The sequence below is a fragment of the Lontra canadensis genome, unplaced genomic scaffold (assembly GCF_010015895.1).
Source record: "Lontra canadensis isolate GAN:19392208 unplaced genomic scaffold, GSC_riverotter_1.0 scaffold146, whole genome shotgun sequence".
In the NCBI taxonomy this organism is placed as follows: Eukaryota; Metazoa; Chordata; class Mammalia; order Carnivora; family Mustelidae; genus Lontra; species Lontra canadensis.
This window is the reverse complement of record NW_022631140.1, coordinates 1,868,895-1,895,802: the sequence shown is the minus strand read 5'-3', so window position 1 is coordinate 1,895,802 and position 26,908 is coordinate 1,868,895. Positions and strand designations below refer to the sequence as shown.

At 41.3% G+C, this 26,908-nt stretch overlaps 1 protein-coding gene across 4 annotated transcripts; it reads right to left on the bottom strand.

Annotated features, from left to right (window-relative positions):
- Positions 1 to 131: 131 nt before the first annotated feature.
- Positions 132 to 26,875, bottom strand: PALB2 (partner and localizer of BRCA2). Of its 4 annotated transcripts, none has more exons than XM_032844043.1 (13): positions 26,683 to 26,872; positions 25,007 to 25,066; positions 24,767 to 24,869; positions 20,266 to 21,753; positions 16,722 to 17,524; positions 16,080 to 16,151; positions 13,910 to 14,071; positions 12,104 to 12,189; positions 11,158 to 11,319; positions 10,017 to 10,133; positions 5,385 to 5,472; positions 2,985 to 3,133; positions 132 to 621 (listed from the first exon to the last, which is right to left on the bottom strand). In XM_032844043.1, exons 1-13 carry the CDS (start codon positions 26,728 to 26,730, stop codon positions 414 to 416), a joined length of 3,546 nt encoding a protein of 1,181 aa, XP_032699934.1. In that variant the 5' UTR covers positions 26,731 to 26,872; the 3' UTR covers positions 132 to 413. The 4 variants fall into 4 exon arrangements, with proteins under 4 accessions (XP_032699934.1, XP_032699935.1, XP_032699936.1 ...); XM_032844044.1 differs by having other exon boundaries at positions 20,284 to 21,753; XM_032844045.1 differs by lacking the exon at positions 11,158 to 11,319 and having other exon boundaries at positions 26,683 to 26,873.
- Positions 26,876 to 26,908: the final 33 nt, after the last annotated feature.

The following is a 26,908-nucleotide window of genomic DNA, read 5'->3' as shown; positions in this document are numbered from 1 at the left end:
TATTGCACATTAGTATCCTAAGTTAATTGAAATTTACTTATTATGCAAGCATCACTAAGTATTCTAGTTGTAAAATAACTAGTTCTGAAAATGATCATAAAAGGATAGGAAAAAAAATAAGCCAACCAGAATTATCAAAATAAATATTTATTAATATCTGAAGCTTTATGTACACCATTAAAAGCAAATGTGCAGATGTGAGGAATTACAAAAATCAACCTAAAATCATTTCTCCCAAAGTAAATCTAAATGAACATTCAAGATCAGTGGTGCTACTACCATCAGAATAAAAAATGTGTCTAAATGAATATAAGTAATTATTTTAAATGTCTCCCAGATATTCTTTACATTACAACTCTAAAAAGTACTAACTGGTCAAAAAATCCAGAACGCTGTGTTTTCATCTTATCTTATTAGTAGCGGTACACAAATATATTTCCATCTTTTTGTCCAGCCAGCAAATGGGAATCTGTACCTGACCATTTCACAAAAGACCAATGCTGATCAGAGACAGGTGGGAGGAGAGCAGTACAGTGACCCAGAAGTAAGTCCCAAATGGCAATTGTTCCAGAAGTCAATACTGCGGCTGCAAAATGATCTTTCACATCCCCCTCCAGGAACCTAGTATCAAGCAGAGAAGAGACCATTCAAATCACTTATCAAAAGAATTTTTTTTTTCTTTAAGCCAAAATCATGCTTCCCAAAGCAACCACAAGAACAAAAATCCATATAAATATGATGCCCATATTTGCCACCCCAGGACTGCCCGCAAGCATGATGTTGTTTTAGACACAATCATGTGTCCAGTCCCTGTACCACCTGCACCCCAGCTCACAGGAGCCTTCCACTCTTCAAACTGGCAAAATTCCGCGCACCTCAGCGCCTTTGCTCTTGCTCTGCCCTCTCTCTCTTTTTTTTAAGATTTATTTATTTGACAGAGAGAGAGAGATCACAAACAGGCAGGGGGTGGGGGGAGCAGGCCCCCTGCTGAGCAGAGAGCCCGAGAGGCGGCTCGATCCCAGGACCCTGAGAACATGACCCGAGTCGAAGGCAGAGGATTAACCCACTGAGCCACCCAGGCACCCCTCTCACCCTCTCTTTAGCAGACATTAGCTTAGCATGCCTGGGATTTTGTCATCATTCAGGCCTGTCACCTCTGTAGAAAGGTCAGATCCAATCTCCTGTCTACATAAGTGTACACACATACATGGTGCCCCATCACATTGTTTTCACTTATGAGATTATCCTATTTCTATATTTGCTGAATCTCTCTCCTACCAAATGTAAACATCATAAAGCAGAAACCTGATTGTCTTTTTAAGACAAGGGCTCTGCAGTCAGTAGCCTGCGTTTGAATCCTAACAAAGAGTTGTGTGACCCTGGGCAAGTTCTTCAACTTCATCAGTGAAACAGGAATATGGTAGGAGTTGATATAAAAAACTCAGCACTGGAAGTGCTTAATATAAATTAGTTGTTATTCCTCACTGCCATACCCCCAGCACCTGGAAGAGGGTCTGGGAAACAGTTAACCCTCAGGGAATATTCGGAGCAACCTGAATATTTTTTATCCTGGGCTCCCACCCACCCTGTGTGGCTGACTCCCAATGGCTCTTTTGAAATTCCAGAAAGTCCTCCCTGACAGTCTGCCCCAGCCCTCCACTGTCAGTAAGGGACCCCTCCAATCTTTGTGCTCCCAAACACTGCAAGCCTCATGGCATTTTGCACACTGAACAGTAGTCTCTAATTTTCTCCTATTTCCACGAGATGAGAAACAGCAGGTGGCCTCTACACAATCGGCACTAGATAGGTTCTAAGGCTTGCTAATCGAATGGGTTAGGACAGTGATGAAGGAAATGCTTGATCAAAGTAGTTGTCTTCATCCTCAATTTCTGGGCCAGTGACTACGCTTCTCTCTTCAAATCCAAAGAAACAAGTTCGCTATGGAAGCATGTATGGCCGGTGATAGTTATGAGGTTCCTGTTGAGCTAACAACATTTGCAGATATGCCACCGCTGGCTATGTGCGGAGGGAGAGAGACTGTCTTTGAGAAAGTGATCCAGGAAGCACTGCACAAGACCCAAAGAAACACAAAAACACATACTGTACTTATCAAGGTTCCCTATCTCTGTAAATTGTTAAAGCTAGACTTTGTGATTTTGACTTACTAGATCTATTTTCAGTCTTTGCTGCTAATTTCAAACGTTGATAAAGGTGATCTCTGGGAATGACACATTCAGATATTGCTGGGTTGGCCTAACGATACCAGCACTGCCAAGAGCTCTAGGTAGGTCGCAGAACCCCTGGGATGCCAATAGCTCTATCACTGATAAGTAGATCTTCTCATCAGTCAACAGATATATAGCAGCTGCTTACATCACGGAGACTCAGTCTGTTTTCAAAGTAAAAGATGCCTTCCTAAAGTAACACTTAAAACTTTCTTAATTTAGGGTTGTTTTTTTTTTTTTTTTTAAAGATTTTATTTATTTATTTGACAGACAGAGATCACAAGTAGGCAGAGAGGCAGGCAGAGAGAGGGGGGAAGCAGGATCCCCGCCGAGCAGAACGCCCGATGTGGGGCTTGATCCCAGGACCCTGAGATCATGACCTGAGCCAAAGGCAGAGGGCTTAACCCACTGAGCCACCCAGGAGCCCCCTTAATTTAAGTTTTATGGAAAGGACATTTTTGTAAAGAATACCAGTTACTGTTTGTATTCCAAATGGTTTTGTTATGGGAAAAAACAGGGTTTGGAGACACATGAAATACCTATCCCACTCCACACTGTTGGGATTCAAAATGTAGGGAATCTGGGGTTTGACTCAGATCTACTAAGCTTTACACTTCTTTCTGCTTCTTAACATTCTTACGATGCTCTGCCATGTTGCATGTTTTCCGTTCATCTAAGTGACAAAAAGATGTCTGGTTTTTGTATATGCCCAAGTGCCTTCCAAAATGTCACACTCAGTGAACAGCAGCACACACTTGCCTTCCAGCGTGCCCTTGAGGAAGACAGTAGAGCATCACACCCACACTCAGGCTTGTCTTAGGGTTAATCACGATCAGCTGAAACACGGGGCTTCCCAGCGGCTCACTCTCCTTGGCACAAGGATGGCTCAGAACAACGAACAGGAGCCCCTAATTTAAGAGAAAAATTAATAACCAAATGAATCAGCAAGAGGGAAAGAAAGGGTTGGCAGAGACAAAACCAAAGAATTACAAGAATAATCAATATGCAGGATTTAATCGCTAGCTTTTATTTTTCAGACAAAAAAAAAACTGTTGAGATCATCACCGAGCTGGACTTCTGGCATCTCTAAAACAGGGCTCACAGCCAGCCTTGCAGGTGGGAACCCAGCGGCCTCACTAATTTCCTCCACCTTAGATACAACCAATCTCATGCCATCCATTTGGGAAAACGCTGTCACAGGGAAAGAGGGCATAGAAACATGCAGAGGGAGTCCCCAAACTACGGATATTCACTGGTAACTTGGCTTTTGAAAACTCAGAACACATTTTCCCATAAAAATCATCTGGAAAGTGGTGACTAGATTTTTAGGCCAGTCTGCAGATAGCCTATTTGCACTCGAAGAGCAAGAGTGACCAAAAAAGATGCCATCATCTGTGGTTATCTTTGTGGCAAAATGTTACAGACCTCTCCTGGCTTTCAAATGACATGGTCTCATAATAACATTATGGTGTGTGGACACATACATATCACACAGATACGTATGATACTGAAAGTAATTCTCTTTGGGGGGAAAATTAATTATAGAACCATATTAGGATTAATAACATTCATTTCTACTTTCTACATTTCTAGAATGACTGAATTATTATAATGAGAATGAATTACTTTTATAATTAGAAACCCAAGTCAAGAAAAGGCTACATGCCATACACTTAACTAAGGATTGGCAAACAATGGCCCACAGGTCAAATCTGGCTCAGGGCTCATCTCTGTTTGACCCATGAGCGAAGAATGGTTTCTGCATGTTGAAATGGTCGGAAAAAAGAAAAATATTTTGCGATGCGTGAAAAAGTCATATGAAATTCAAGTTCTGGAACGTTTTATTGTCTGAAAATGTTTACAGGGAACACGGGCATGTGTTTTCATTTTGTCTACGGCAGACTTTTTGCCACAGCGGGCAGAGCAGGTGCAACAGAAACCAGTGGCCTACAGACCCAAAGATATTTATCTCCTGGTCTTTCTTTTTTTAACCACCTGATCTTTTTTACAAAGTTTGATTCCTACACTAAGATATCAGCTTATTTTCAGAGGCTGGCTTCATGGAGAACTTTTTATGTGCTATCTCATACATTTCTATGTTAAATGTTAAATGTTTCACTATCAGGTAGACATTAATGTTGTAATAACAAAGATAGGAAGTCATTTTAATGCCTAGTAGGGAAATGTAATAGTTCCAGAGATGAAACCAAGCCTCTTATTGTAAGGAAGAGAAAAGTTAACCTCGGGGTACCTGAGTAGTGCAGTTGGTTAGACGCCCAACTCTTGGTTTTGGCTCAGGTGGGAATCTCAGAGTTGTGAGATCAAGCCCCATGTCAGGCTCTGTGCTCAGAGTGGAGTCTGCTTAAGTTTCCCTCTCCCTCTCTTTGCCCCTCCACCCATCCCACTCTCCCTCTCAAATAAATAAATCTTAAAAAAAAAAAAAAAGACTCAAGATAATACGATTGTATCTAAGATCACACAACTTCTGAGTTCAATTCCACAGATTTTAGGGAAAAGGGTGCCCTTTGCATTCTAAGCCTGGGGTGCTGATGTGCACAGGGCTACCATTGAGGCTGGAAAAGTCAATTTCCACACAAGCGTGGAGCTACCTGTTACTGCCTTTGCTTGTGGCTCAATGGTGGGTACTTAAGGGTTACCCCTCACTCCTGGGAAGCTGCCTTCAGCCCGTTCAGATGTCCATACTAGACTGTAAACCAAGTCTACTAACACAGTGGCTGAGAAGCTGTGTTCGTTTCTATGTGAGAACACTAAAGCCTAAAGGACACACATGTCTAGGACCATTTAATCGTCCTCTCTAAGGGCATTCAGTCACATCATACATCATTTATGGCAATGTGCTTGCAAGCCAAGTTTGGTTAACAGGCATGGTATTTCTTGGTACAAATGCACAGCTAGAAATAAATGTTTTCCTTAGGTCATACGGCCAGAAAATTCACCAAGCCATCACATTATACCAACATTTATTTTCATCCATGAATTTCAAGGAAGGACAAACACTAATACCCAATTTTGAAAAAACAAAACCAACCAGGCAACAGAGAGGGACTGTTAATGACCTCTTAGTAAGCTACTGCTCTTACTCAGTGAGACCAACAGCAACATAAAGTAGACGCAAAGCGGTCCCAACAGATTACTTACCATTTCAGAATAGGCTTTGTGACAGACAGAAGCTTGGTAGGAATCACCAATGTGCATCTTTTTCAGGAGCTGACCAGTTTTTAAATTCCTTAGACATCAAAAATAAATAAGCTGATAACGTTCTTCCAGCATACTGGTTTTCACATAATATTCTCATATATGTCACAGCATCCTTTAGGAGGTGACCAAGGGAGAAACTAAGCGACATGGTACCTTAGTTTTGTTTAGTTACAGATTCAGCTAAAAATAAGAACTATTAGTCAACATTGCCAGTAGTTTAAGTTGATAGTTCAGCCTTAGATGGAATCTGCTATGTCACTAGGAATAAATCTCTCCAAACTCATGAGAAAAGTTTTCCCTTTTCTCATTTGAAATCAGGTACACAGTTGGCATTATGATTTTGTCCCACTTTTATTATACCTAAATTTTCTATGGAAGACAATGGTCAGGAAACCAAATTTAATTAGATGGGAGATTATACCTCAAAAGATTTATAATTCTGTCTCTAGAGCTAGACCAAGGTAATAAAGAGAGATAGGAAGACGAAGGGGATAAAAAATGAGAGAAGAGGGTGAATTTAAAGGAGAAAAAGTCTGTTGGAACCACTCCTTAGCATTACTGAGCATTTGTGATGTTGGTCATTGCTCTGTCCTGGGATGCCACTGCTGAAAAACCCTTGGCTGGCTTCTCATTAGCCACAAGAGTGCATGTTCTTTTTTGTGGTGTTTATAATCCTCAAGAATCCAGTGCCGCCATACTCTCTGACTTACTGCTCCTCACTGTGCATATTCTTGGCTCTGCACCTTTGCTTAAGCTAGCCTCCCAACACCCTCCCCGTTACTGACCAATTCCCAACCCTCTTACCCACCAATGCCCCTCCATTCCTTTCTGGCCTCGATTGGTCCTGCCTCCTCCCAGCGGCAGGAGCTCAACCTAGACTCTGTCACTGCTCCCAGTCTGCGCCAATCCAGAGAAATCTCCTCTTCTCCACCTCCCTACAGTACTGTCCATATGCTTCATTTTTAATTCAATACACACTGTAATAGAGCGTAATGTATTCATTCAACAAATACGTCAGAACGTTCTGTGGAGCATGTTGTGTGTGTAAAAACTAAAGGAGGGAAACTCAGTGCTTGCGTGCCTATGCAAGACTTTCCTCGCCAGGGACAACAATGGGTTTATCTCCTACAGAGGTTAGCACATGCTCTATGTTTAGTAACTGCTCTTTCCCCAAGTCCCAAAGCACTGTCCAAATTTCTCTCACTTTGACCTTGTCTGAATTGTAAGGGGATTGTACTGGATTCGTACACTTGGAACTATAAAGCAATCTTATTTACTTATTAGACTTTAGAGGCCTTGGAATGAGGATTCATGTCTACATCCTTCACAGATAGCAGTACGTAAGTAGAGACTCAAGTGTCTATTAAATGATTGAGAGATGAGTGCTCGGCTAATATAGCTTGACCAAGATTAAATGGCCAGAGCTTCAGCAAGAGGTTCTAAAAGTGCCAGTTGAACCTTGAGTATAACATGAATTGCTTTAGACATTTAACCCACGAGCAGTTAAACAGGAAAGGTGACCAACTACTATGTGTAAATATAAAAGTATATAGAACCCAAATGGCAAATGACAATTTTTTTTTTTTTTTTTTAAGATTTTTATTTATTTATTTGGCAGTCAGAGATCACAAGGAGGCAGAGAGGCAGGCAGGGGTAGGGGTAAGCAGGCTCCCCACTGAGCGGAGAGCCCGATGCGGGGCTCCATCCTGGGACCCTGGGATCATGACCTAAACTGAAGGCAGAGGCTTTAACCCACTAAGCCACCCAGGTGCACCGAAATGACAGCTTTTGATAGACCATATGATCTATACATCTTTAAGTACCCTAAACAAGGAGCTAAGGCACTGAGAATAGAAGATATGTACCTATCTTCAAGAACTTCCATGATACAAATTAGCCTATAAGGGCAGTACTTAAAAACTTAAGAAAAAAAAAAAATAAAGGCAATATGAATTCGGAGAGGGAAAGGTCAATGAAGGCTGAGGTACTACTAGTACTACTAGTTGCTCAAGGCAACTATGGGGCTGAAGATACCGCTTAAACTCACACTTAAGCTTAGACTAAGTAGAGAGGTCCCCCCCCACCCTCAAATTTTGTTGTGATCCATTATATATAAAATGCCATGGGGCACCTGGGTGGCTCAGTGGGTTAAGCCTCTGCCTTCAGCTCAGGTCATGATCTCAAGGTCCTGAGATCAAGTCCCACATTGGGTTCTCCGCTCAGCAGGGAGCCTGCTTCCCCCTCTCTCTACCTGCCTCTCTGCCTACTTGTGATCTATCAAATAAATAAAAAATCTTAAAAAAAAATTGCCAAAAGGTTACTATTAGAAAAAAGGGAGAAATGAAGGATAGGAAGAAAACTGGGAGCTAAGGAGTATGGACTGGCTGGAGAAAATCTTTCCCCAAAGCACTGAGGAAAAGGAAGTGAAGAAAGCAAGAAAGTGTGGGCCTTCCTGAAGGTTTTATTTCTCAGGGAGAGCAGGGAGGATTGGGAAAAAGAATGTTAATACAGTAGTAGTATAATAGAAGATCTGGAAATGGGATATTCATTGACAGCAAGGGAACCAATTACTAGATTATATTAATAGTCCAGGAACCAAATAATGAAGGTCCAGACTATTGAAATAATGGAAAGAATAGAAAAGACAACTTTTGTAAAGCACATTGTCCTCAAATAAGACCTCCATGCGCAAACACCGAGCAAGGTGCCAGAAGTGGAAATCTATTGCTCTAGACGGTAGGCCGTCTGAAAACAGGATCTCCTGGCAGATTAGAACACGGTCAGTTTCAGAGGCTCCCTGGTGGGGAGGGGACAAAGATTCTCTCAAGGACCATGCTTTCCTGGTTTATTATTAGAGGGTTAGGGTTGGACAACGCAGAAGAGGTAAGGTAGCAAGGATATTAATATCACAATTTCCTCTTACCAAGACCCATCCTGCCCTAAGGAATCAATTAAAGGAGAAGGCTTCTGAGAGAAAAAAAAAAAAAAAATCCAGCTTATCATCTTAATACAAATTAACTCTGAAAATGCCTTTGGCTGGGTGTGGTTCTCCCTGGATCAGGAAAGAGAGGTGGCTAGGGACTCCTTGACTCTGGTCTTTCTATCACAAATTCATAATTTGGTTCCTCTAAACACATATATTTTATAATTTTGGATTGTATTGTAGACATTATTAAGAACATGTCAGAGGGGCACCTGGGTGGCTCAGTTGGTTAAAACCTCTGCCTTCCGCTCAGGTCATGATCCCAGGGTCCTGGGATTAAGCCCCACACCGGGCTCTTGGCTGAGCAGGGAGCCTGCTTCCCCCTCTCTCTCTGCCTACCTTTGCCTACTTGTGATCTCTCTCTGTCAAATAAATAAATAAAATCTTAAAAAAAAAAAAGAAAGAAAGAAAGAAAGAACAGAACATGTCACATAAACTCTGGATTCTGTTAGATTCCTCTGAAAAATATTGATTGTTTTCCCCTAGTAAACAGTTAATTTGCTTCAACTAAAATTCTGAATGCTGAAAACCCAATTCAGTTCTTTTTGCCTTATCTGGGCTGCTTCAATCTGCCCTGTGTACATGCAATTTATAGGCCAGCCAGATTACAGGGTAAATATTAGAGCCAGAATTTGAGGCTTATTCTCTGGCTCTCTTTTTGGGCATTTCTCTCCCTACTTTCTAGCTACTGTGGTCACCCTGAACTCTGTCCTTTGGTTCTTTAAGCCAGTAGGACAGAAGGTTTTCTATCAGGCTTTTAGTCTGCCAGTGCACAGACTAGGGCTTGCCTTCTAGTTAAAACCGTAGGAACAAGATACTTGCCCACTGATATTTCCTGCTGAATGCTCTCCAGTATCTTTTTTTCTTTTTCTCATTCTCCAGTGCTTTCAAATAGTTGTTTTTTATACTTTGTTCAGGGTTTATAGTTATCTGAGGTAAGAGAGCTGATCTGATAAAAGCCATTAACCAGAAGCAGGAAAAACTGTACCTTTTTTTTTTTAAGGTTTTATTTATTTATTGACAGAGAAAGAAACAGCAAGAACAGGAACACAAGCAGGGGGAGTGGGAGAGGGAGAAGCAGGCTTCCCTCCGAGCAGGGAGCCTGATATGGGGTCTGATCCCAGGACCCTGGGATCATGACCTGAGCTGAAGGCCGATGCTTAACCGACGGAGACACCCAGGCACTCCCAATTGTACCTTTTTGACAAGAGTAAAGTTTCATTTATTTTAAAATAGTCTACTCAGACTGATCTTCTTCATAATTTCTGAATTAATATGATGTTCTCGTTGAGACAAGTATGTATCATCTGACAGTAAAAAACAAACAAACAAAAAAATACGATAAAAAAATTTTTTTTTTTTTTAAAGTACGCTCCACACTGGGCATGGAGCCCAAAGTGGGGCTTGAACTCATGAACCTGAGATCAAGACCTGAACTGAGATAAAGACTCAGGCGTTTAACCAACTGAGCCACCCATGTGCCCCAAAACACAATTATATTTACGGAGTCTCTTATCTAGTCTTAACAACCCTGTGAAATTAGAGGTATATTAAGATGAGGAAATGGAGGACCTGGAGAGAAATCTTACCAAATAACAATGTTGTTCATTATAGTGGTACCAAGCAGAGCTTCCTGCATCCCTTGGACCTCAGCAAAAGTTAGTACAGTCTCTTCAGGGGACATCAAAAATCTTTTTTCTTTGCTTCTGCATTTAAAACAGTATTAAAAATCAGCACTTTGTACCAAAGCAGTTTCTAAGCAGCCCTTGTACATATTACTGAACCATGCATAATACATACTAATCTAATACCAGAAAAAATTAGAAAACGTGTATCCTAAACTTCCTACAATTAATTACTTTCATATCACCTACCTGGATATACTTGCAAGCATCTCAAATTCATCATATCCAAAATTAAACTTGCCATCTCTCTCTTTACATCCTGTGTTTCTTTCTGCATTTCTATCTCAGCAAATTGTATCACTGTCTACCCAGGTGACAAACAAAAAACCTGGACATTACTCTCTTTCCTTCCTCTCTACCTACTCAACCAGCAAGCCCTAATGATGCTAGTCTCCTCTTTCTCTAATCTGTCTGCTTCTCCCCGTCTCCATTAATACCTGGCTAACTTAAGCAAGCAATTATTTGTCTCTTGCCTAGATTACTACAACAGTCAGGAATAAATACAACAAACAAGGTCCATACCCTCTGTTATTACAAGAGACAGATAAATAACCACAAAAAATGTAACAAGCATATCAGAGGCACAATGGATGCTCTGAGTTCCATTTTCAACATGTCGAATCCGAAATACCTACAAGATATCTATTAGACCCGCAGGTCCAGAGGCTGAGAAAGAGGTCAGAGCTAGAAATACACGTTTGCAAGTAGTCAGCATCTAGATAGTAACTGAAGCAATGGAAACCAAGTGCGGAACAAAAAAAAGAGTCTAGGATCTTAAGATGTTTGTGATTTTTAAGGGGTAAACAGAGATTTCAAAGACAACGAAGAAAGAATAAACTTCATTTGCTGAGTCTCTCCTCTCCAGGGGCTTCCCTCCTGCTACACTGAGATCCCCCCTCCCTAAACTGCCTCCACGATACAGCCTAGTGTTGAGGCAGAACCTGGTATACAACACCTACAGCCCAGAAAAACAACAGGCTAGTGATCTTTCTCTGAAAGCCTGTGATAAAAGCATTCTTTTAATCATGAAAACCAAACATCTTACCCTCCATCTTCTGCAAATGTCATGATTTCTACTTGTTGGTCACAAAGGGTCCCACTGCTACTGACTAGCCTCCTCTCTGTCAGGCCAAGCACAGCTTTTATATTTCCAGAACTCAGTAGTACTTGCTTTTCACGTTTACCATCAGAGGAACAAAGTAATGCCCTAAAACCAAGTACAAGGGAAAATGTGGAGAAGTCAGAAGTTAGCCTTCAATATGAAAGGACTAAGGTCCTATCTATCTATCTATCTATCTACTTATTTTTTAGAAAAGGGGAAAAGGCAAAGGGAGAGGGAGAATACTAAGCAGCCTCCATGCCCAGGCAGAGCCCTATGCGGGGTTTGATCTCATGACTCTGAGAGCATGACCTGAGCTGAAATCAAGAGTCAGAATTTAACCAACTAAGCCACCCAGGTGCCCTGAAGTTCCAATTTTAAATGGAAGCTTCAGTCAGAGATATCATTCCATTGATAGGGTTTTTTTTTTTTTTTTTTAAGGATTTTGTTTATTTATTCTGAGAGGGAGAGCGTGAACATGAATGGGGGAGGGACAGACAGAGAAGGAGAAACAGACTCCACTGCGAGGGGAACCTGATGCAGGACTTGATCCCAGGCCCCTGAGATCATGACCTGAGCCGAAGGCAGCTGCTTAACCAACTGAACCATCCAGGGACCCCCACTGATAGGGTTTTTTAAAACAAATCTCTCTTGGATCTAAATTTAGATTTTTTTTTAAATGATTTTATTTTTAAGTAATCTCTATACTCAACATGGGGCTTGAACCCACAACCCTGAGATCAAAAGTCGCATGCTCTACCAACTGAGCCATCCACCTGTCCCTAAATTTAGATTCTAAGATTCAAGCCTAGGTTATAACTTGCATTTAAAACAAGCTGACAGAGACAAAGATAAAGAGAAAAGAAAAAACTACTCCTTGAGAATTATATACCTGATTTCTCTGATTTCCAAATTTCCCAAAGCCACACACACGAGATTACAAACATCAGGCACTGGAACTATCTGTAATACTGGAACCTAAAATAAAAAAGCCAAAAATTATACTTGGTTGTTTCACTTTTAATTAATCTAAATTTTCCAAAATCTGTCACATTCTCTTCTATTCTCATTGCACCAGGACAGTTTCAAATAACGAACAAAGGTGAGAAAGTTTAGCAAACACCCTTTCTCTAAGCTGTAAATCAAAATAAGCTTATACAAAGCCATGTGTGTGGTAGCGTTTATTTAATACACTCTACACTTCTAACAATAAAGGAATAATTAAATAAAGTCTGCCATGTGGACAAATGGAATGTTGTGTAGCCATTTAAAGTAAGTTTATCCCAGGGGTGCCTGGATAGCTCAGTTGGTGAAGCGTCTGTCTTTGGCTCAAGTCATGATCTCAGGTTCTTGGGATTAAGTCCCCTGTAGAACTCTCTGCTCAGCAGGGAGCCTGCTTTTCTCTCTCTCTGCCCCTCCCTCGCTACTCGTATTCTCTCTCTCTGTCTCAAAAGAAAAATCTTAAAATAAGTTTATTTTAAAAAATAATAAAATAAGTTAATTCATATAAATAAATATTTATTAAGCATTATTATGCAAAGGAAGTATGGTGCCAGAGGCTGTGGCTATGCTGGAGAACAATGAAATTTGCTAAGAGTAGATCATAAGCATTCACACCAAAAAACAAAACAAGCAAAACCCCAAAAAACTATGTGAGTGGATATGTTTTTTTGATTTTTTTTGTTGTTTAGTTTTCTTTATTAGAGAGTGCACGGGATGGGGAGGGGCAGAGGGAGAGAGAGAATCCAAGCAGGCTGTGCTGAGCGCCAACCCTGAGATCACAGTCTGAGCCAAAACCAAGAGTCGGGGACTTAACCGACTGTGCCACCCAAGCACCTCAAGCTGATGATACATGTTAATGAACTTGACTGTGGGAGTTCTTTCACAGTGAATAAAATACCGAATCATCACATTATACATCTTAAGTACATTACAATTTTGTCAATCGTACTTCCATAAAGTAGAAAAAAATTAAAAATAAAGTATGAAGACTATGTAGAAACAAGGAAAAATGTTCATATTTTAAGTGAGAAAAGGCCAATTTAAAAATTTTAAGCACACCAGGATTGCAAGCATGTATGTTATGTTTGAAGGTGGACAAGGACTAGAAGAAAATATAGAAAGAAAAGAAGTAGGGGGCGCCTGGGTGGCTCAGTGGGTTAAGCCTCTGCCTTCGGCTCAGGTCATGATCTCAGGGTCCTGGGATCCAGCCTTGCATCGGGCTCTCGGTTTGGCAGGCAGCCTGCTTCTCCCTCTCTCTGCCTGCCTCTCTGCCTACTTGTGTTCTCTGTCAGATAAATAAATAAAATATTTAAAATAAAAGAGAAAAGAAAAGAAAAGAAGCAGGAACAACGCTTTGGTGAGGGGTAAGGAACACGGGTCTCAGCAAGTTTAGAAGTTAGAAAAGACACAAAATTCCAAGCTTCTCAAATATGCTCAACATAAAAATCCATTTCTCAAAAAACATGATAAAAATAAACAAAGCACAAGGTTCACTCTATTCTAGATGGGGGGTATATGGGGACTTACTATACAACTTTTCTCTATGATTGAAAATTTTCATAATGAAATGGTGGGAGAAAGGACCCGTCTCAGCTCTGTCTTGCATGGTCATGGGTCCCATTCTCGGTAGCTGCCCATCTACATTACCATGTAAATGCTTATGAAGACCGCACTCAGCTCCAAGATTCTGACTTACCTCTGTGAATTGCCAGGAATAAAGTTTTTCCCACTGCCAAGTATCAAGTGGTTTCCAAAGAGAAACCACATATTCACAGGCAGTTATGATACATGGCTCCTTGAAACCTGCTATTTCCCACCATGTGGCACTCACATCCACGGAGCAGGAACCGTTAGGATTCTGAAATAAACAGCAACCGCAGTTACGTTAAGGCCATACATGGGGTCTGTTTCATGAAAAGAGTAAGTATGAAAAGTGCTGGGTTATAAGGATTAAATACCAAGTAAAATGTAATTAAAGTTTTCTATAGACCAAAAGAAAGAGCGGGGCACCTGGCTGGCTTAGTCAGCGGAGCCTGTGACTCTTGATCTTGGGACTGTTAAGTTAAAGCCCCACGATGGGTGAAGGGATTACTCAAAAACAAAATCTGGGGCGCCTGGGTGGCTCAGTGGGTTAAGCCTCTACCTTCGGCTCAGGTCATGATCTCAGAGTACTGGGATCGAGCCCCGCATCGGGCTCTCGCTTCCCCCTCTCTCTGTCTGTCTCGCTGCTTCCTTGTGATCTCTCTCTCTGTCAAATAAATAAAATCTTTTTTTTAAGATTTTATTTATTTATTTGACAGACAGAGAGATCACAAGGAAGCGGCGAGGCAGGCAGAGAGAGAGGAGGAAGCAGGCTCCCTGCTGAGCAGAGAGCCCGATGCAGGGCTTGATCCAAGGACCCTGAGATCATGACCCAAGGCCAAGGCAGAGGCTTTAACCCACTGAGCCACCCAGGTGCCCCCAAATAAATAAAATCTTAAAACAAAATCTTAAAAAAAAATTTATGAACTAAAAAAATTGCCCCCCCCGACACTTCTATCATGATAAATCTAAAAATGTATAACATGTAGCTCCAGAATGGAACAGATTCAAATCTAATCACAAAACATAGCCCCTAAGATCCTGCCCATTTGGAAATGAAACATCCTGATGAAACACCCATGGGTTGAAGAGGGAATAAAAATGAAACAACATACTATACAGTTGACTCTTGAACAATGTGGGGTTAGGTGCACTGACTTCCCACACAGTCAAAAATCTGCATGTGAACTTTGACTTCCCCAAAACTTAATTACTAAGCTTACTACTGACAGGAAGCCTTACTGATAACATAAACTTTCAATGAATACATGTTTGGTATGTTATATATATTATATATTATATGTAATAAAGTATAGAGAAAAGAAAATATTATGAAAAAATCATAAAGGAAAAAATACACATATATAATTCTGTACTCTGTTTACTGCAAAAGAAAATGTCTGCGTGTAATTATGCCTCTGCAGTTCAAACCCATGTTGTTCAAGAGTCAACTGTGTTTCCAAATGAGCAAAGAGAGCACCATGCACCCAAACACACAGGGAATGGCTGAAGTAGCATTTCCAAATGAAATTTATAATCATAAAGGCATTGATCAAAAAAACCAAGAAAAATAAAAATAGAATAAGAAAACCTCTCAAGACATTAGCAAAAGAACGGGAAAGTAAGCACAACGAAAAACAGAAGCAACTATTAAGGGTAACAGAAATAAACAGCAAACCAAGAAAACCTAATTAACACTCAATACAAGCAAAAGCTAGTTTTTTGGGGGAGGCCCAAAGAATGGAAAATCTCTTAAGTTTGATGCAGGCAAAAAAAAAATACTTGAGAAAATAGAGACTAGGGAGAGAGAGAAGTGTAACTAAAGACACACAGACAAACCCCCTCCCAAAAAACAAACACAAACCCTATTAGAATAATAAATAACTTTTTTACCTATAAATTAGAAAATGCAAATGAAATTTACCTATAAATTAGAAAAAATGATTCTTTAAAAAATGAAGTTACTAAAACCAATGCAAGAATAGCTTTGAGGGACGCCTGGGTGGCTCAGGGGGTTAAGCCTCTGCCTTCGGCTCAGGTCATGATCTCAGGGTCCTGGGATCCAGCCCCACATCGGGCTCTCTGCTCAGCGGGGAGCCTGCTTCCACCTCTCTATCTCTCTGCCTTCCTCTCTGCCTACTTGTGACCTCTGTCAAATAAATAAATAAAATCTTAAAAAAAAATGAGAAGCTATAGATCAAATTCTTCCCGATTTTCCTAGCAATTCATTAACTTTTTTTTGCACATGTAAGACACAAGACAACATAAGGGAACAGTCTTCTGACCTTTAACTTTGAAACCAATTGAAGGTGGCCTGGGTTTAAGCTATTACAAGCAGGAAGGTCTGCTACTTCAGTCTGTGGAAATAAAAGTCACACCATTAATCTAAGCTTTATACATGTCTGCCAGCATTGCTCATTCTTCATCAGTGGCTACCCAGTATGTGTTATTTTCTCTGATAAAAGCAGCCAACCTCCATATGCAACTGCTTCCTTAATGACAAAGGGAACGGATCCCCCATATTTAAAAAATACATTCTTAACTTTGACTTTGTCCAACTGAACTTAATGGTTACAGTGAAGTCTATCAGAGACATGTTACAGTACTCTTTAACACTGAGAAGCCAACATGTAAGAGTCATATGCTGGGCAGGCGCCTGGGTGGCTCAGTGGGTTAAAGCCTCTGCCTTCGGCTCAGGTCATGATCCCAGGGTTCTGGGATTGAGTCCCGCATCGGGCTCTCTGCTCAGCAGGGAGTCTGCTTCTCCATCTCTCTCTGCCTGCCTCTCTGCCTACTTGTGATCTCTGTCAAATAAATAAATAAAAATCTTAAAAAAAAAAAAAAAAAAGGGGAAGTCATATGGTATCCAAATTCACTAAGATATTTCATTTCTCCATAGAAAATCTCACCAGGGAAGCGGACTATACCTGTTTCCATGACTCTGGGTGTGGATTTCCACACAGCTGATTGTCTTTGAGAGTGACTGACCCGGTGGGAAAAGGAGTTGCCCAGGGACCAGAATCACAGTCACAGGAAGGCTGTCCTCTACCTGACACAACCAGGCTGCCATCTGATTTTGATGGGCTGGCCCAACCGTCGCATTGTTTCCGATCACTGTCTTTTAAGTGAGGAAGTTGGGGTTTAGAGCAAGTTGGCTCAACCTCTGAACACACTTTTTCACAGTGTGCTTGGGAGCCAAAAGCTGGAGTAGTGCCTAAGATAGGGAAAGTGGGCGAGCACATCTCTGCTGTGGGCCTGTTTTTATCCTCGGGGGCACCAGTATTTAAAGGCGTGAAAAGTAATATAGATGAAGAAAGGCCCTTCTTCTGAGACCGGCTTGTTAGGTCTGACATTTTAGCTTGTGCTTTTCCCGGGAGAACAATAATTTCCTCTTCCAAGTCCTCCATTTCAATATCGATTTGTTTAGGACTCAGTTCTTCTAAAACACTACAGTTTCCCTCCTTAAGGTGTTTCTGTCCATACATGTTTGATACAAAAGGCTCAACTTTTTCTGGTTTTTCTGAACAGGACTTCAGTTTTTCAAGTTTAAGAGGTCCAAAGATTTCATCGGGTAACTGAAAGTCTGTGGTTTTGAGAAAAGATGACAGCTGCTTTAAACTTAGCATTTCATTCTCCTTCAACGAAGCCGCGAACGCAGCAGAATCCAAAGCTAGATAAGCATTATTTCTGGAAGAAAGGGAGTCCTCTTTTGGACAATGATTGTCCTTCCCTAAAATAGAAAGGAACAACAATAACAACAAATACCAATACCCAACAGAGTGTGAGCTTCTAAACACCATGGCAGCACAAAATGTTCATTACTCTTCCCATCCAGGACTCTGAAACCTCTGTGAATGGTTCAAAAGCTGGCCACAGCTTGGTAACTACCTGGCAGTTCTCCTTTCACAGTACCAAAAACAGTATGGTGCTTACTGCATTAGTGAAGGAAGACCAGTGTCTAGTCCCAGCTCTGCCACTGACCCACTGTTACTTTGGACAAGTCAGTTCACTTCATTTTCTCTGGTGTCTCCTAAGGGAACTGGACTAAGAAACTCTAAAGTCCCTTCTACTCTTAAAAAACTTTGATTCCAACTATAAAACATGATTCCAATAGGCTCCCAGAGTACAGTCTACAAAATGCTGGCTCATCTCACTGAAGTAGTAAATTTCAAGCAGGGTAATTTACTACTCTTTTTTTTTTTTTTTAAAGATTTATTTATTTATTTATTTATTTGACAGATCACAAGCAGGCAGAGAGAGAGAGAGAGAGAGAGAGAAGCAGGCTCCCTGCTGAGCAGAGAGCCCGATGTGGGGCTCGATCCCAGGACCCTGAGACCACGACCCGAGCTGAAAGCAGAGGCTTTAACCCACTGAGTCACCCAGGCGCCCCGGTAATTTACTACTCTTAAAGCAGCCAGCATTCTATACCATTCAAAATGTAGAGCAAGTTCGCCTGACCACCTCTGCAGACACTCTGTCACAGCGTGCCTGGGAGCCCGAAGCTGGAGTTGTGCCCAAGATGGGGAAAGCTGCATCCATCAACTAATAAATGAATAAATGGTGCCACATAGGTACAGTGGGTATTATTCAGCCATAAAAAAAGAATGAGGTAAGGGTACACGCTGCAGCATGGATAAACCTTGAAAACCAGCTAAGGGAAAGCAGCCAGACACATAGTTTATTAGTCACATGGTCTATTAATTCCTTTAATATGAAATACCCAAAACATGTAAACCCATAAGATAGAATACATATTGGTGGTTGCCAGGGGCTTGGGGTAGGGAGAGGAAAAGGGGAGGAAGTGCTTAAGGGGCACGGGGTTTCCTTCTGGAGTGATGAACTTGCTTTGGAACTAGGTAAGGGTCCTAGTAGCACAACCCTGTGAATATACTAAAGGCCAGTGAATTATTAACTTCATTCAAAATGGTTAATTTTATGTAATGTGAAGGTCACCTCAAGAAAAAAAAATGTTTAATATAGCAGCAGGTTACTAAAACCACCGCAGATTATTTCAAAGTACGTAAAAAATGTTTCTAGTTTATTATTAGAATGTCCTACTTCCTGATTACTTTATATTCTTGTTGGCTTAAAGATTACAATAAAAAAGTCATAATGATTATGGTCTTTTAATTAATTAAAAATTAATTATTGTCCAAATGCTAGAGAGCAGTCAGCTGCCTGTTTTTGTAAATAAAGTTTTATTGGAATACATTCATATTTGTCTGCGGCCACCTTCCCACTACACTTCATTAGCTATGATGGAGCACAAAGACAATATTTACTATTTGGCCCTTAACAGTAAGAAAGTTTTGCTGTTGTCTAATACAGAACCAGAGTGAATTATCTAGTTGTTATGCCTGCTTTGTCAAATATGAGAACTCCAGAGTAAATGGATAAAAGTATGAAAATTCTGTCACTTGCTCTCCTCCAAAATCTCATGTCCCACAGATTGCAGAGAGGCTATATTAGATATGTTACCCAAAAAAGTTGCTCAGATGTATTGCGTTTTACTACACAATTGTATCCCCCCACCACCCTTTTTTAAGATTTTTATTTTTAGGTAATCTCTACACCCGATGTAAGGAAGGCTCAAACTCACAACTCCAAGATCCAGAGTCTTGTGCTCTCTGGACTAAGCCAGCCAGGTGCCCCCACATGGTCATTCCTAAGATAGTTTGTTAGTGGACTCACTCTCTGACATATATTTCGAACACTTCCTCTATAGATTATAAAACTTTTCTCTATGGATAGATTGTGTTGTACCCGAATAAATACTAATTGTAGGTAAATATCTAATATATTTTCCCTTTCAATGTCAATGTTTCAACCACATTCACAAATTCTGGTACCACAGAGCCAAGTTTGAATCCTGGCTCTGTCACTTGAATGAATTAGTCACTTTAGGATCCTTGTGCTTCAGCTTCTGTAAGTCCGTAAAGTGAGGCTAAAACCAGATTCTACCTCATGTAGGGTTGCTCTGGTGATTCAAGGAGTTAGTATCTGCACAACATTTAGAAGGTAGTAGGCAGGGGCGCCTGGGTGGCTCAGTGGGTTAGGGGATCTGCCTTCAGCTCAGGTCATGATCTGGGGTGGGATCAAGCCCCGTATCCGGCTCTCTGCTCAGCAGGGAGCCTGCTTCCCTTCCTCTCTCTCTGCCTGCCTCTCTGCCTTCCTGTGATCTCTGTCTGTCAAATAAATAAATAAAATCTTAAAAAAAAAAAAAAAGTAGCAGGCACAGGGCACCTGGGTGGCTCAGTTAAGCCTCGGACTTGGTGTTGGCTCAGGTCATGGTATCAGATTGAGCCCTGCCCTGGGCTCCACACTCAGCATGGAGTCAGCTTGTCTCTCTCCCTCTGCACTGTCTCTCACATAAATTAAAAAAAAAAAACAAAAAACAACCGGAAAAAAACCTATCAGGAACATAGTAAGTATTATGTATTGGTTACCATCATCAACCACACCTTGATTTACCTTTAATTCTCTTTTTACCATGATGAATTGCTTTTTCATCCAGATCTTCGTGTAAGGTGACTTCTTCCTTGGATCTATGAACACCTGCTGTGCCAGGAGTTGGCAAAAGTAGTTGATGATGATCTAATACAGGTGGAGAAACTGTCTTTCTTTTTCCTCCATGTCTTCTACCAGATGGCTGGGTAACTGCCTTCCTGGGAAGGTTAGCTTCAGTAGGCCCAGTGGGAGAGTTGACCTCCGTTAACAAGAGACATTTCTCAGGTCTTCTTGAACTTAGTTGTCTTATGCGTGTGTCAGATGTCCTAATTTCACTCTGGTCAGTTTCTTCACTGCAAAGGTTTAAATTTATAGTTTTCTCCTTACTTTTATTTTTAAAACCTTTCTTTCTGACACCCAAATGACTTTGAATGACAGCCTGCAGGGCTACTTTCCTCTGGCAGTTTGACATGCGTCGTGTTGTTCTAACGTAATACTCTGCGGGAAACAGAAGGCCTTCGACCATTGTACAAGAATGTGTTTGACCTTCTGCAGAAGCAGGGGAGATTACTTCTGGGCTAAGACTCATAGATTGACCTAAAACCTCATTTTCCTGAAGACTTTCATTTCTACATTCAAGAGTGTTATGGGGAGATGGTAAAGACTCCTCTGTGTGATTCTGTCCTTTTAAGTTTTGGTTTTCATTTGCTGGTAAGTTACCATAAATGAGTTCATTTACAGAGTATGAATTATCCGCCTCTAAGTCAGGACTTCTAGGCAGCTGGCCACTTGCACTTACAGCTTTGTTTACCTCTGAGTTATCTGTAGAGACCGTCATGCTTCTGCCTTGTGCCTTTAGGTTTACAGGTGAAGCAGGGTTAATGTTTTTTATATTGTGAGGAGTGAGTTCACAGTCACCTTTAGGAGGCTTATGTTCAAGGTGCTGACCACTACTGCTATTTGACAGAGTAAATGAAGCAACCGTAGGAACCCTGGAGAAATTATTTCCTCCTATTAGAGCACTGACACCTCTTTGTGGTTTGGCAGTTGGTGGAATTAATATACCCCTTACGTTAGTTTCTGTCACTGGTTCTGGAGAACCAGGAATGTCAGACGTAGAACCTGAACGACAAGTTGTTTCATTTACAAGTGTCCTAGGGTTTTCTCTATTGATTTCCTCCTGTTTCTTTAGTCTTTTCTCAGAGAGTAGGAATGAATCCGCGTCAAAGAAAGATTCTCTTGCCTGTGCAGTATATGTTCTCTTCTGCTGCTTTTTTCTTCTCCCTTGCAGCTTACTCAGCCTTTTCTCAGCACCAGAGCCACTGACCTGGTAGGGAAAATGTTCCTGGATATCACCTGTTCTTTGTATATGTAGTTCCTCCACAGGGCCATGTCCAGGGTTGAAGGACTCAGGTTCAACGTCAAGTGTGATAGGTGTCTTTTCTCCAGTTTCTTCATCCAGATGGGTGTTGATTTGTAATGTGTCATAAGGAGATCTTTTATTTTTATGTTCTGAGAAAAAAATTTCTAAAATTAATAATTTCCTTTTAAATGAAGCCAAAAAATTCCATTATTTATTTTAAAATATTGTATAAAAATACTACATTTACGAGGCGCCTGGGTGGCTCAGTTGGTTAAGCCACTGCCTTTGGCACAGGTCATGATCCAGGATCAAGTCCCGGATCCGGCTCCCAGCTCCATGGGGAGTCTGCTTCTCTCTCTGACCTTCTCCCCTCTCATGCTCTCTCTCTCTCTCTCTCTCAAATAAACAAATAAAATCTTTAAAAAAAGGGGCGCCTGGGTGGCTCAGTGGGTTAAAGCCTCTGCCTTCGGCTCAGGTCATGATCCCAGGGTCCTGGGTTCGAGCCCCACATTGGGATCTCTACTCTGCAGGGAGCCTGCTTCCTCCTCTGCCTGCCTCTCTGCCTGCTTGTGATCTCTGTCTGTCAAATAAATAAAATCTTAAAAAAAAAAAAGTACTGCAGGGGTGCCTGGGTGGCTCTGTGGGTTAAACCTCTGCCTTCGGCTCAGGTCATGTTCACAGGGTCCTGGGATCGAGCCCCACATTGGGCTCTTTGCTCAGGGGGGAGCCTGCTTCCCCCTCTCTCTCTGCCTACTTGTGATCCCTCTCTCTCTGTCAAATAAATAAATAAAATCTTAAAAAAAAAAGTACTACGTTATTTAAGAAAGAGTCAATGGTATTTCATTCAGGCAGCTCAAAGTTCAAATTTTAATATTCTAATACACTAATAATTTTAAGGAAATATAAACAAACAATTGTGCTGGAAAATATGATTTTAAACTAAAAGATAATCTATATTGCAGTCATCTTTCTTTAGTTTTTTCTTTTTTTTTTTTGCAGAGATATTTTATTTTAAACACAAAAGGGAAGATTTGTTTTTTTAATTCTTTAGTTTTTTTTCTCCAGCTTTACTGAGGTACAATTGACAAATAAAGCTGTATGTATTTAAGGTACACACTGAGATGTTTTCATTTAGGTATATGTTGTGAAACATTACCACAATCAAGCTAATTAAAATATCCATCATTTCTGGGTGGCTCAGTCAGTTAAGCATCTGACACTTGATTTCAGCTCAGGTCATGATCTTGGGGTGTGGGATCAAGCCCTCTGTCAGGCTCAGTGCTCAGTGGGAGTTGGACTGGGATTTTCTCTCTCTGCCCCTCCTCCCCACATTCTCTCTCTCTCTCTGTCTCTCAAATAAATATATCTTAAAACAAATATTTCCAGGGATGCCAGGATGGCTTAGTCAGTTGAGCATCTGCCTTGGGCTCAGGTAATGATCCCAGTGTGCTGGGACTGAGTCCCATATTGGTCTCCTTGCTTGGCAGGGAGCCTATTTCTCCCTCTGCCTGCCATTTTCTCTCTCTCTCTCTCTGACAAATAAATGAAATCTTAAAAAAATATATATCCATCATTTCACATAGTTATGATTGTGTGTGTGTGTGGTAGGAACACTTAAGATCAATTCTTCTAGCAAATTTCAAGTATATGATACAGTAATATTAACTGTTGGTTCCATGCTGTATATCAAAGCTTATTCATTCTACATAACTGAAACTCTACACCCTTTGAACAATACCTTCCCATTTCCCCCACCATCTCACCTAATTTTTTATTTCATGTCTTTTTTTCCTGCTCAAGTAATTTTAATACCACCTTTCTATTTCAATAGTCTCCAATTTTATGATTATAAATACCTATTAACATGAATCATGACGTTGTTGTTGTTGGTTTTTTTTAAAAGATTTTATTTATTTATTTGAAAGAGAGAGAGTGAGTGAGAGAGAGCATGAGCGGTGAGGGGGAGAAGCAGTCTTCCCTGCTGAGCAGGGAGCCCAATGTGAGGCTCGATCCCAGGACTCTGGGATCACGTCCCAAGCCAAAGGCAGATGCCTAACTGACTGAGCCACCCAGGTGCCCATGACCATTGTTTTTAAGAACACCTCTGGCCAGATTTTTTTCTCTGTGCATATACAAATGCTTAATTTTTTTTTTCTAAACGTTGAGAGGGGAAAGAGCAACCAAATGAACAATTCAACCAAAAGAATAGTTCATTGCTCGCAGAACGGGAAAAATATTTACAAAGTGTGTATCTGATAAGGACCTAATAGCTAGAATGCATTAAGAACACTTACAACTCAAGAACAAAAAGGCAAATAACGGATTTAAAATATTGACAAAGGACTAGGTATTTCTCTGAAGACGATATAAAAATGGCCAACAGCACATGAAAACATGCTCAACATTAGTCACTAGGAAATGCAAATCCAAGCCATAATTAGAGACCACTTCACATCCACTAGGATGGTTGTAATTTTAAAAATGGAAAATGCCGAGTATAGGTGAGGATGTGCAGAGACTGGAAACCCTGCGCATCGTGGTAGGAATGTAAAATGGTACTGACATTGCAGAAAACAGTTTGGCAGATTCTCAAAAAGTTAAACAGAGAATCACCATATGATCCAGCAATTCTGCTCCTAATGATAAACCCAAAAGAACCGAAAACATACGTCCCCACAAACACTTGCATATGAATGTTCATAGCAGCATAATGGCCAAAATTCATAATAACTAAAAAGTAGAAACAACCCAAATGTCCATCCACTGATGAATGGATATATAAATTGTGGCACATCTATCCAATGGAATGGTATTCAGCTGCACAAAGAAGTGAAGTACTAATGCATGCTTGGATGTAAGTACAGAGGGATGACTGTTGAAAACACAATGCTAAGTGAAAGAAGTCAATTACAAAAGATCACATATTACATGGCTCCATTCATATGGATTGTCCAGAATAGGTAAAGCCACAGAGGCAGAAAGTAGATTAGGGGTTGCCAGGGGCTGGCAGTAAGATGGGTGTAGGGCTTCTTTTCAGGGTGGTGAAAATGTTCTGGAATTAGATGATAATGACGTTTGCACAATCCTGTGAATACACAATGAACCACTGAATTATATATACACTTTAATACAGTAAGCATAAGTAATAAGCACTAGCTTCACCTGAGTGGTTCGGCTGTGGTGAAATTTCCTGCTGGAGCAAGCAATCATGTTCTTCCACTGTTTTCTTAACAGAATTCTTAACCTTCTCAGCTCTTTGGGCACGCTAGAGGAAACAAAAGCCGCTCAAGGAACAAATGTAAGAAAAATAAGTATTTTTTTAAAGCTTTATTATTACGAAGAATTGTTTGTATATAGTTCATCCTACAATATCTCAGTTTGAGAGAGTTAAGATTCACTCACCTGAAGGCGGGCCAGTGTCTTGCTGTATTCCCTTTTCAAGAACGCTAATTTTTCCTTCAACTGGAAGAAGAAAAACAGCAAACAATACTGAGCATGTAGAAAGGAGGAGTCAGAGAGAAGGGATACAGTGCCTATCAGACCCGAGTAAGCAGTGCTTAGCAGGTCCCTCAGCAACAGATAGAGGAGGAAGTAGCAAGTTCCACACTTCTTCCAGTTTTCACAAAGCACCAAGCTCTCTAACACCTAAGCACCTTGACCTAAACACTTCCTACCACGTGGAGCATTTCCTCCCCAAATCATTTTGCTAAGTCCTACTGATTCCTCAAGCCTCAACTTCGATTTTTATTCTAGGTCCTTCCTGAAATCCAGGTGGGACATTCCACCTCTCTGCTGTGCTTCCTTTATCACAATACTTATTATATACTCTGCTGTCTGTTTACTTCTGTTTCCTTCCATCTCACTGGGAGATCCCTGAAGGTGGCAGGAGCTGTCATCCTCAGACATTCATCCAACAAATGAATCTCTTGTCAGTTAAAGGTCCCGGTATCTGTAGTACCTGGAACAACAACTGATAACCACTCTCAGTTATGGTCTCGGATGCTAGAACTAGGGTCGTCAAGCTTAACAAGTGAGGGATACAGATAATTAATAAGAAAATGAATACACAGACAAGAGGATATCACATGGTACTCTACACCCAGATCAACAGGGAGATGTGAGAGTGCCTGAGCTCCTTTAGGTAGCGTGGCCAGAGAGGAATTTCTGAGGACTACCAGTGAAGCCCGGAACTAAAGGAGGAAGGAGGTAGCTTTGGGAAGATCAGAGGAAAAGCAATTTGTCCAAGATCACACAGTTATAAATGGCATGATCAAAACCCAGGTAGTTGGATTCTAGAATCTGTGCTCTTAATCTCTAAGCTAGTTTGCTTCCCACAGGGTCCTCTTTACCACCAACCTTATCAACGTTTAAGAACTATCTTCTTGACTTGTAAATGATCTATCTCACCCTCCACTGGAAGGCAGGCTGGGATAAGAGGACTGATAACTAATGTGAATGAAGAATCTAGCACAGTGCCTGGAACAGCCAGCACAGATACTTTCAGGCTAACATCATCAGCAGGAGCACAAAGTGGTATGGGTAAGGATTGGTCAGAGCAGCACTGCTGTAGAAGCAAAAGCTGGAAACAACCCTCAAAGTCTCTCCAACTTGTCGAACGAAAAGATGACACTTTCATAATACATAACACTATGAAGAACTTCAAAAAGTAAGGTAGGTTAACATTAACATGGATGAAACCCGGATAAGTAAAACGGAAGTTGCAGAACCATTCGGCTTATACTATTTGTGGACCGAAAACCACACTATTTGGGGGGGGGGGTGGTTAGGGAATACAACCACATCCTTCCAAATATCCCACCTCCGCCCATACACGCGCGAAAAGGTCTGAATCATTAGGCTGTTCAGAGATCTACTTAAGGGAATGGGCGGGAAAAGCCAAGATTGAGAGTGTGTGGGGGTGGCGAGGATGTCAAAAAGTACTTGGTTCTTCAAAATTTGTTCAAGGCCGTAGGTCAGAGGTCACGGCCACCCCCGGACGGTCGAGGAAACAAAGACACGCCTAAAATCTTAGGCAAGGAGTCAGTTCTGAGTCAGCCCTTCCCGCACACCCAGGGCACCTTTTCCTTCTCCTCACAGCTGAGGGGCTTCCCGGGAGGCTCTTCCATTGGGCTGGAAGTCGAACGGAAGGAGCAGCGGTCGCCGGCCCCGGGCCTGCGGACACGAGGGTCCCAGCTGGCTCTGGGCCCCGCAGGCGCCGCGGAAGGAAACCGGGCACGTGGAATACCCACTGCGCGCCACCAGGTTGCCCATGCAGGAACCGCGCGCCGTCTCCCCCGGCCAATT